An 11,821-nucleotide genomic window follows, 5' to 3' on the forward strand; every position below is an offset into this window, starting at 1 on the left:
CAAGTTTTAACATAATTATTAGCGAAAAAATTTGAAAGTTTCAGATATTTTTTTGCAAATTTTCATCAGCTTGTTTTGGATACAGTTTTTAACAGAATAGATCCGCATCAAAATTAAATAATTTCAAAGCATTGATCATGGCAAATTCCTTCAAATCAATTTTTTCACAAGGAAAATGAAAGTAACTTTTTATATGACAAGAAGTTTGCACAATCGGAGAATCACTTGAAACTTCAATTACATTCCGTTTAACATGAAGAGGAAGAATTTGAACTTATCATGAACAATTCCTTTATACTTGCAAAATGACCAACCTTAGAAACATGACCGGAGCGCATGACCCCTCCGTACATGTATATCTTGTTATCATGAGTTACTACAGAGTGTCCATATCTCTCACTAGGAGACCTAGATCCGTCAACTTCTACTTCAGACCAAACTCCACTTTTCAAACTCAACTTCCTAAAAAATATATTAATATTATCTGAATCAATCAATCAATCCTAAAGTGAGTTGATTTATCTGAATATCAAATGTGGACACTTTTAACTACTTTCTTAATCCGCTCTAATTCTTTCTTTTTCGCGCAAAATTTCAAATTTCCCGGCTTCTCTGATTGGTTGTTCTGGGCTCTCCAAACTCGATTGGTTGAGTTATTTACACGTTTGTTGATACAAACTTAAAATTAAATCAAACTGAAAATAAAATAAGAAAAAATCAAGCATTGATCTCGATATCTACAATTCTAAAGTTTTCAGCTCAGGATTAAAGAAAAATAATTATTTTTGATATTCTTGGAATTAATGAAAAAAGTTAGATATGAATGCACGTTTTTAGAAGACCGATCAGTCTCCTCAAAATACTTTATTTTTTCAACCTTAACTTTCAAAACAAATTAATTAGAAGTTTTCTTGGACAAAAAAGTTATTATTTTGTTGTTTTACTAAAAGATTAGTTCAATAACAACTCAAAGAAAATCCCATTTTCTAAGGGAATTTAAAAAACGTACTTTAGATGTTGCTGTAAAGAGAACTAAATGTAACTGTCACCCTGGGACCCCAACATTGATGACCTAAATTTTCAAACAGCAGTCAAAGAAACTGCATTTTTCCTTTTTTGTCAAACCCCTTATTTATATTATCTTTAAAGAAACATCAAATGGGATTAAAATAGTTCAAATTGATTGAATTAAAAACTGGTTTATTAAGTTTAAAAACATAGAAAAATTACCTGAGCATACTGAACAAGGAATGGACGATCAAGAAGAAAGAATGAAAAACAAGAAATATAGAAGTCTCAAAATGTTTCCATCTGATATCATATTGAAATTTAAAAATATTGTAAAATTTAATTAAAATAAATTATTAAAGTTAAAAATACCTGAGCCCCTGCCCTGTGTTGAGTAGCTCCCAGACTCCCATCTCCTCCTGCTGGTTACACTCCTCCCCCCTGAACCCGGGGGAGCAGACACATCTTTTCCTGGTCTCATCACATTTACCGTTCCGACCACAGTTGTGAGGACAGGCAGGGATCTCGCACGCAATTCCTTTATATTAATCAATCAATCAATGAATGAATCAATCAATCAATAACGAACATTCGTTTTTAAAATCATGATGCAGGGTTCCTCCCAGGTTTTTTTGTAGCAGATTAGAAGATTAAAGGCATAAATGGCAGAACTCCCCCCCCCCTCGCAGAAGATGAGGGCTGGGGGGTTGTTAAATGTTTTTGGAAATAAACCCTATTTACTCAATTTTGAGACACTAGGCTTACAGGGCGCTTCAATTGTAAACGTATTCTCTTTGAATCAAGTGTAAAATATATTCTTTTTTAAATCGCGGATTAAAAAAAATTTGTGGATTTTCAAAATTTAATGACAATCAAATTTCATTTTTTTTGAAATTTTCATCATCCATAAACCCTCCCATTGGTCACGTGATGTCCTACACAAAATTTGGTCCCGATAGGTTCTGCCGTTTTGTCGTTTATTGGAGACAAACAAACAGATAGACAGACAGACACGCTAAGAATATATATATAGATATTGACAATAAGCCAATTTAGTTTCGAAAAAGAACACATTTCGTCCTCTCCGGTTTAAAATAGGTTTAGTAAGATGGTTAAGTTTAGGGGTACAGGCCCGTAGCTATACTGTACAGGCCCGTAGCTATAATCTTAGAAAGGGTGCGTGACAAATAACCTAAGTGGTTTGATGTAGGAATTTTGTAAAATACGTTTTACCCCAAAAAATTATTTATAGTTCCCTAAAAACAATTTATGTTCCCCAATTCAACTCAAAAAATCTACACCTCTTTAACTTCTGGGGTAAAAATTATTTCAAGAGAGGGGGGGGGGATAAATGATTTTTCAAGAGAATATACACCCAACCCTGAACACTAGTAGTAGAAGAATTAGTTTTTTTTCCCATAATATAATTCCTTGCTCACCTTTGTAGTCGGGGTCACACTCACATTCCTTTGATTTCTCGTTACATGTTCCATGTCCACTAAAATATAACAATAGAAATAAGATTGATACTGGAAAAAAAGATAAAATAAAAAGTACAAAATCGCACTTGATATACTAATTTTTAACAACAACAAAACAAGGATATCTCCGTCTTTTTTACACAAACAAGGTTTAAGGTTTGTAATTGAGAATGTGAATTTGTCAGTGAAGGATCCATGGTATTAAAGGCAATCCTATCAGCTGGACAGATAAAATTTGGTATGGTTTTTTCTGGACAAAATTACATTTTTTTTTTTATTTATTTATTCTATTTATTCGAACACAATTATAATGGTACAATTTAAAATCAACGAGAAATGAGATATATAACATATAAAATATAGAATTAATATATAGTCGAAAACAATAAAATAAAATAAAAATAAAAACTTGTTAATTTTTACAAATATCATCAATAATTACATATATTTCATCATAGTTAAATCCTTCTAAAACATTTTGATTTGACCGGATTAATAGTAAATCTTTTAACAGTGGAATTCTCCACACATTTTCAGCCGGATTCGCATAAATCATGTTTGACTTTACTAGAGACTTGTTCAAGGACAGTTTATCTACATAGGTTTCATTTGCAATCTATATATAAATTTGGCTTGTCTGTTTGTCTGTCTGTCTGTTTGTTTGTTAGTTTGTTTGTATCCAATAAACGTCAAAAAGGCTGAACCGATCGGGCCCAAATTTTTTGTGGGACATCTAGGGACCCCAGGGAAGGTTTATGAAAAATAAAAATTTCAAATATTTGTCTCCATCAAAATTCGATCGTCATTAAATTTTTAAAAATTTTGAAAATCCGCGAAATTTTTTGTGAAAATCCGCGAATTATTTTTGTTTTGTTTTACGATGTACACAAAGAGAACATGTTCACAACTAATTTAGAAGATGGGCGCGAAGCGCCCCCTATCGCGCCCTATAAGGCTAGAAAGAAGGGCGCGAAGCGCCTTGAATTTCTAGTAATAGATAAATTCTTACATAATTTTGTTCTTTGGTCATTTTTGCATAAATCAAACAATAGTCGGATGCTGAGCTTGCGACTTTACACATAGATTCGCAAAATGATACAAATCGGCTACACAACATAGTTTTTAAATGAATTTACTCAGAAATTTGTTTAATAAAATATCTATGAGTTTGTCGTGGCAAACCAAATAAAATACGAATAGCAGTATTCCAAGAAGTATACAATCTTGATTAAAGACTAGATTGAGACACCAGCATTGCCAAGGGTACTCACAGTTACTCTTGCCACTTACCCGCCCTTGGTCGTAAATTACGATTTAGCTATTTTCCCGTTAATAGTAGACTCACTCAACTTAAAATCTCAAAACTAAGCTAAGAACATTCCCGTAGGTATTCCAAGTTCCCCAATTAAATTTTAGGCAAATCAGTCAAGGGGTTCTGGAGTTATGACCAGACAAACAAACAAACAGAGATTATAATTTTATATATGTAGATATAGATTCAGTAGTTTCTCTGGCCGATTGTTTTTTTTTCAGAAGACAGAAGTCAGAACTTGATGGTAATCTTGGATTCAACGTACACAAAGGATAACGGCTTGATCCCGGGATTAAGGGTTTAGAAGTTTTGACTGACCTGCACGTAGTAGCTGAGTATTCTGTAGGACAAGAATCCATGCTGAAACTTATATTAAACCCGCTCATGTTGTACGCAACATCACTATAAACACAATAGATTCTTCAAAATAGATTTTTTTATTGATGGATTCATTTTTAGATTTATCAATTAATTAATTATTGACATTTAATTGATTTTTAAATGAAGTGCTTGGTTTCAAAATTGATTGGATGAAAAATTAATCGATTAATTTAAAAAACGCCTGACTGATTTTTCATTTAGTCAAGTGATTTTGTAAATTGATTAATTGATCTTTCACTGTAAGTTACAATTGATTTATCAAAATATAAGATGAACAATTTTATTCATTGATTTTTCATTTGGATGATTGATACGGAGTTGATTGGTTAATTGATTTGTCTATTTAGTATTCCTATAGAAATGTAGGAGCATGGAACCACTGTTCCCAACCACTTCTGGAACACGGGCTGTTGAGTAGCGTTCCAATCTTACTAAACCAGAGTACACAGCCTAGAATAGTACAATGAATAGTATACAGTTTAGAATAGTACAGTATATAGCTGAGTACAATGCTTAAAATAGTACAATTATTTATTATGGCAGGCTGCAATGGGGAGGGGAGTACTGCGGCTAGACCAGGCTAGGGTGGCGAGCGCTGCGCTGCCGCTTGGAAAATTGCACAATTGGGAAGTTGCCACTTGGGGAAAAGCCTTTGGTAAAGTACATCGTTATAAATATGAATTTTAGTCTCAATAAACCTCGAAAAGGATTAAGGCCACATATTAAAGTGACCGACATAAGGAAACATAAGGAAATGAAATCTGAAAAAGAGGCCCCGATATGAACCCCCCAGACCCCCTCCAGGCGCAGGAAGCACCGTCCCTGCTCTAACTGGACCTTTACACCCCCAACAGTTACTTCATTGTCATGGGATAAAAAGGAGATACATTCCAGCCAGTTGGCCCATCAATTAACATTCATGGGCTCTAGGCAATAGATTTTGTAGTTCTTAAAAATTCACTGATACAACAGGTGTTCTTTTGTTTGATCGTTTACGATTTGAAAAAGCTCAAAAATCTTTAAATTAAATTCCTGTTTATTCTGGTTATCACTGTATATTAACCTACCTGTAGATCACTGAATACACTGTCACCATCCCATATATACAGATGATCCCACCCACACTCTGTTGCAAACTCCTTAATAAATTGAACAATCAATTCAAAACAACAAAATAAGATTTGAAATTTTTTATCTGTTCTTTCTGACGGAAAGGCAAAAAAAAGAAAGCATTGCTGAGATACATGAAGGATAAAGATGATGCATAGATGCTAAAAGAACAAACATAAAATAAAGTAAACTGAATACAGTAGGGGGGGGTGAATTTCCAAAAATAAAACAATTTGCTTGAAATCATTACGGCAATAATCAATTCCTATGTTAAAAAAACAATTCTAAACAATTCTAAGAGTAATTTCTTTAACGACACTTTTTGATTGTAGGTCGTCTTCCTTAGCTAACTGGCACTGCAAGTTTTGACATTTAAAATCTTTTTCTGAGATCTGTGATTTCGCAGTACACAAGCAAAATGCTTCCAATGATAACGGCGATAGTCCATTTCTATGTAAAAATACATTACAAAAACAAAATCTCATAACAGGCTTTGATTGGAGGTCGTCTTCGTTAGCTAACGGGCACTGCTAGTTTTGACCTCAATGTATATATACAGGGTGTCCCACGAAACATGACCGTTGGTGAATAGTTTAGAATGTCTTTTTCCCTAATTTGTTAAGTTGTGTGATAGCAAAGATCAATAAAAATATTATATGAGAGTCATATTATATCAATATTGATTTCAAAGTAAAATATAATTAAGCAAAAGATTTGTTTAACTAAAAATAGCTATTTATCAAATGTCATGTTTCGTGGGACACCCTGTATATTCTTTTTCTGAAATCTATTTTTTCGCACTAGCATGATATATACTTCCAATTCCTACGGCGATAGGCAATGCCACTGTTGAACAATTCTAAGAACAATTTCTTTAATGACACTTTTTGATTGGAAGTCGTCTTCGTTAGCTAACTGACATTCCAATTCTTTACCTAAATGTACTCTTTTCTGAGATTGGTGATTTCGCACTAGCATGCAAAAAGCTTCCAATTATTACAGCGATAGTCACTTCAAAAGTAAAACAATTCTAAGAACAATTTTTTTTCTGACACTTTTTGATTGGAGGTCCTCTTCCTATGCTGAATGGCAACACAGATCCTCAGTGCCAGTTAGCTTGAGAAGACGACCTCCAATCAAAAAGTGTCATGAAAGAAATTGATCTTAGAACTTTTTAGAAATGATTTTTTACAGTAGAAATAATTATTGCCATGAATATGGAGATCATAACGCTTGTTTTTTGTAAAATATCAGATTTCAGAAAAATAGTATATATAGGCCAAAACGAACTGTCATAAAAGAGTTTGTTCTAAGAATTGTCCTTTTTTTACATAGAAATTGACTATAGCCGCAATCGTTAAAAGAATTTTGCTTTAGTAATTCGATCACAGATTTCATAAAAAATAGATATAAAGGTCAAAACTTGCAGTGCCAGTAAACTAAAGAAGACGAACTCCAATTAAAAAGTGGCATAAAAGAAATTGTTCTTGAAATTGTTTTTTACGTAGGAATTGACTATCGCCATAATTCTGTGATGCAATTTAAAAATTCACTCTCCCTAGACTGTACAGTGTACAGTGAACACTGTGAACTAGACAAAAATAGAGGGTCAAATTCATGCCACATTACTGGTCAAACTGTTTGACCTCGCAGCTCCTCTAGTTTTTATTTGTTTAGAAAAGCAAACTTATCCGGATACATTAAAGAAATTCAAAGATGTTCTTCTCAATAGGAGGAGATATCATTGGAAACATAGTAGATTTCAATATAACATGATGTCCATGGTTTGAGAAGTAATTGTCTTATAGCAGTTGGGTACAGAGGGAGTACATGCTTAACAGGAGTTGGAAATAGATGGAGTACATGTTTCAGAGGAGTTGGGTACAGAGAAATTACATGTTTAGGAGGAGTTGGGTATAGAGGGAGTACATGTTTGAGAGGAGTTGGTAATAAAGGGAGTACATGTTTCAGAGGAGATGGGTAAAGATAAATTACATGTTTCAGAGGAGTTGGGTACAGAGGTAGTACATGTTTGAGAGGAGTTGGGTACAGAGGTAGTACATGTTTGAGAGGAGTTGGGAATACAGGGAGTACATGTTTCAGAGGAGTTGGGAATAGAGGAAGTTCTTGTTTCAGGGGAGTTGGGTATAGAGGGAGTACATGTTTAAGAGGAGTTGGGTATAGAGGGAGTACATGTTTAAGAGTTGGGTATAGAGGGAGTATATGTTTAAGAGTTGGGTACAAAGGAAGTACTTTTGTTTAAGAAGAGTTGGGTATAGAGGGAGTTCATGTTTGAGAGGAGTTGGGTATAGAGGGAGTACATGTTTGAGAGGAGTTGGGAATATAGGGAGTACATACATGTTTCAGAGGAGTTGGGAACAGAGGATGTAAATGTTTAAGAGGAGTTGGGTATAGAGGGAGTACATGTTTAGGAGGAATCTGGTATAGAGGGAGTTCATGACCAATTAATTTCAGCAAAATCATTTATTATTTTGTTTTTATTTTAGAGTCAGGTTAGGTCTATTTCAGGGCCAAGCGCGAGCGCTGCGGCTGGGGCAGGTTATGAGGCCGAGAGCCGCAGCTAGGACAGGGGCCGGGCGCTGTGGCCACATGACCAATTATATCCATGTGTTAATTATGAGATCATGTACAAAAGTTATAGGAGGGGTGGTAGGTGGGTCCAAAAATCGTTATCTAGTAAATTACCAGATAGAGTGAATACATTTTAAGAACATTACTACAAATTTTAAAAAATAACTCGAAAAATAGATAAAAAATATATTTACGTTTAGATGAAGTCTGATACTAGAGTTTGGAGATTCAGCTTCCACCAACCAACTACACTTCATGTTAAAAGTGTAGTTTCCATAGGACTCAGCTATCCAACTTCGGGGTCCCTTGTCGGTCAACCGAACCTTCCCTCCACACAGCTCGCAGCGCTGTCCCATCCAACCCTCCCAACAGTCACAGCGCGACGTATCACCTTCATCTGTGGATGTCACTATACAGTCGCCGTTTATACAATTTTCTTTACAAAGGTCTAACTCTATACTGGTCCTAGCTGGCACAAATAATAAACTAAAAATCACAGAGAAAGTAATAACGTTTATCTGACCTGAAAGTGGCCCTTTTCGTCGATATTTTGATTTTAAAAGGAGGAAAAGTGTCACTCGGGACATTTTTGGTTTTGTGACTGCTTAACTGGCAACAGAGCTAGTTTTCAGAACAGTACTGCTTGTAAGAGGACACTGAATTCATATGTTCTGAGGATATCCAGTTCAGATTTCTCTGTATTTAGTACACAACCTGTCTCTCTCTCGTTAACAAGGGCTAACAATTCTTCACAAATATCTTACCACTTTTCTACCTTATTCATTACTATAAAGGATAATTTTTAGGAAAGGGGAATTTTTTTTCCAATTTATTAATTTTTATCTGAACAATTGAATCCATCTGGCGTAAAAAGTAGTTCACGGGCAGAGCAATTTTAATGACAAATCTGTTAATATATAACTCAATATTTATAAGAACTACAGTAGGGGATACATTATATTTATACTTTATCTCTCCTTCAAACAAAACTAGCAGAAAAAAGCATTGTTTTTAAAAAATCGACATTGTAGTATTTACTGTTATGTTAATGATTATTTAAATTCTATGAACACATTTTAAAAATATGAAAAACTCAACATAAACTTAAATTCTTTGAGATGAAAAAAGGACAAAGGTCCAGGAAATAATAATGACTTGTAAATATGGGTTTCCATGGCGAACGAAACATTTCGAGAAAAAATGCAAAATTTTAAGTCACATTTCGCAAACTTCTTCGCAAAATTTAGCATTTTTTCGCGAAAATAAATGAAGCAAAGTAATCGAAATTTCGCGAAATACGAAAATTTCGCGAAAATATTTTAGCGAGATGCGAAAACTTTGTGAAAACCATTAGTTTTATAGCTGCAACAATTTTAATGGCTCAAAAGAAAGCTTTGAGAATTCTCTGCTCTGATAGCACAATATTTAAAGTTTTATTATGTCATATAAATAATTTCTCTTCCTTTACTTTAATAAATGTTTGATGAAGAGAATTTGAAAAGTTTCTGTCTGTCCGTCCATAATACATACGTTCAATCGTAATTATGAGCCAGCTAATTACAAGAAATTTAAGAATTTAAAATATTCCGAATTATTTTGGTTCTTCCCATAGTAGATTTTATTTTGTGTTTTAAGAATAAAGATCGTAATGGTCGAGAAAGTATTTTCAAACAAATTTATGAATTATCTGATGTCTCCTATAATAGTTCTTAAATTTTGTGTTAATCCATCAATTGGGCTCCCTCTTAAAATGATGAATTTTCACTAAAGTTTTGCATTTGTTTTTATAAATTCTGTATTTGTCCTGAAATTTTTGTTTTTGTTGCATAATTTCCATTCTACTGTGATCGGAACTCTTTTTTTCATCCGCAAATGTCTTTTTTGTGGAGCTCCAGCATCAGATGATTAAAAGCTGTCTTTTTTTAGTCCGCAATTGTTTGCTGGCGGAGTTTGATTCCATCGTCGGATCAAAACTAATTTATCAGTCCGTCTGAAGAACTTTGAGGATGAAAAGACAAACTGTTTCTTCCGATATGAAATCAAAAAGGATGATAAAAAACGAGGGCCCGCTGAAAAGNATAATATTAAACCATTTTTAAGTCAAAATTTTATTTTGAACAGAATTGTTTTAGTATTGAATTTTACAAAAAAAAAGTGCTTATAGATTTATTTCTATAATTTGCAAAGGATATATATATATATATACATATAATGAAAATGAAAAAAGTTAGATGATGAGCACAATTATTAAAATTTAAAGTTAATGATGTGTATGATCTCAAAAAATGTTGTTTTCAAATCAAAAGGGCAGTTATTTTGGAGGTTTTATTTCTGGAAAACTTTGAGGATTTCCTCCCTGATCAACTCCTCCGACCTCCTCCTCACGTGGTTCACCAGCATTCTCTTGTACAAATTTTCCCTGAACAAGCAGAGACAGAATTAAAGGGACTATTGTAAAATTTAAAGGACTCACCGGAATTAAAGAGACTAATTACAGCACGACAATCAACGGAATTAAAGGGAATGTCAACGGAATTAAAGGGAATGTCAACGGAATTAAAGGGAATGTCAAAGGAATTAAAGGGAATGTCAACGGAATTAAAAGGAATGTCAACGGAATTAAAGGGACTTTCAACGGAATTAAAGGGAATGTCAACAGAATTTAAGGGAATGTCAATGGAATTAAAGGGAATGTGAACGGAATTAAAGGGACTATTAACAGAATTAAAGGTAATGTCAACGGAATTAAAGAGACTATCAACGGAATTAAAGGGACTATAAACAGAATTAAAGGGACTATCAACGGAATTAAAGGGAATTTTAACAGAATTAAAAGGGAATGTCAACGGAATTAAAGGGACTATAACATAATTAAAGAGACTATTAACGGGATTAAAGGGAATGTCAATGGAATCAAAGGGACAATCAACGGAATTAAAGGGACTATCAACGGGATTAAAGGGACTTTCAAGGAAATTTCAACAGATTCATTGAGGAGTTCCTTTTCCTTATCCTTGCATGTGTAGTAAAAAAAAAATATTTTTATACCAGACCGACTGAATTCAGAAATATTTAGGTTCATTTTCAAATATGCATTTTGAATATAAAAAAAATTAAGTTATTTGTCCGATAAGGGTTGTTCTTGATTTTTCTTTTAGTTACATTTTTAGAATAGAATTTTTTTAAAGAACCTTGAAAAAAATTTGTTCTCGATATAACTGTGCAACATGCAATGTTGTAGACATTAGATATTTCAACCAATGAATTCTGAATGAATAGAACAAATATCAACGGTTTACACCATCAGATTGCAAATATAAAGGGATTAGAAAATCCAAGTTTGTGGCAATACTTTGCAGTACTTTTTTCTGCCATGACATTTTTTTAAACTTTTCACTATTTAGTTATAGACAAAACTTACTGAGTCAGGGTTCTCTCTTTCTGCATTGATAGGTTCAGAAGAGAGCTTGGGTTTAGTTCCTCTACATTCGTAGAATTCTTTTCATCATCATCTTTATTGGGCCTAAAGCATAAAAAAACTGTTTGTTTAAGGAACTGTAGAAATGTCATAATCTTTATTGTGCCTAAAGAATAAAATCTGTTTGTTTAAAGGGCAAGTCAAACTAATTTCATTATCTTTCTTGTGCCTAAAGAATAAAATCAGTTTGTTTAAAGGGAAAGTCAAACTAATTTCTTCATTTTTATTGTGCCTAAAAAATAAAATCTGTTTGTTTAAAGGGAAAGTCGAACTAAAAACTGTTAGTTTTAAATAACCCTTAATTTAGAGCGAAGAATGTCCATTTCAACGTAACTATTTCCTGTTATGACAATATCTAAACTCTCAAAATTTTCTTACTTTTGGTATCAAATTGGACCTACATTACATACAGAGTGAGAAAAAAAAGTATGATTAGCGGCGCTGTGTGCAAAATTGTAC

At 33.4% G+C, this 11,821-nt stretch overlaps 2 protein-coding genes across 2 annotated transcripts in view; both read right to left on the bottom strand.

Annotated features, from left to right (window-relative positions):
* Positions 1 to 8,517, bottom strand: part of LOC111695746 (attractin-like protein 1) — a 29,510-nt gene extending 20,993 nt beyond the window's left edge. The window contains exons 1-8 of the mRNA XM_023465174.1: positions 8,079 to 8,517; positions 5,250 to 5,321; positions 4,535 to 4,632; positions 4,120 to 4,203; positions 2,448 to 2,506; positions 1,381 to 1,546; positions 1,231 to 1,239; positions 315 to 462 (exon numbers count right to left, since the gene is read on the bottom strand). Of these exons, the coding sequence (XP_023320942.1) occupies positions 315 to 462; positions 1,231 to 1,239; positions 1,381 to 1,546; positions 2,448 to 2,506; positions 4,120 to 4,203; positions 4,535 to 4,632; positions 5,250 to 5,321; positions 8,079 to 8,471 (1,029 nt within the window). The 5' untranslated portion in view covers positions 8,472 to 8,517. The remainder of the gene's footprint in view (positions 1 to 314; positions 463 to 1,230; positions 1,240 to 1,380; positions 1,547 to 2,447; positions 2,507 to 4,119; positions 4,204 to 4,534; positions 4,633 to 5,249; positions 5,322 to 8,078) is intronic.
* Positions 8,518 to 10,126: 1,609 nt separating this feature from the next.
* LOC111695757 (uncharacterized) overlaps positions 10,127 to 11,821 on the bottom strand; it is a gene marked incomplete in the record, with an annotated part of 2,526 nt that continues 831 nt past the window's right edge. Inside the window, 1 exon segment of the mRNA XM_023465183.1 lies at positions 10,127 to 10,299. Coding sequence (XP_023320951.1) covers positions 10,210 to 10,299 — 90 coding nt within the window.

The sequence above is a fragment of the Eurytemora carolleeae genome, unplaced genomic scaffold (genome assembly GCF_000591075.1).
Source record: "Eurytemora carolleeae unplaced genomic scaffold, Eaff_2.0 scaffold87, whole genome shotgun sequence".
NCBI lineage: Eukaryota > Metazoa > Arthropoda > Copepoda > Calanoida > Temoridae > Eurytemora > Eurytemora carolleeae.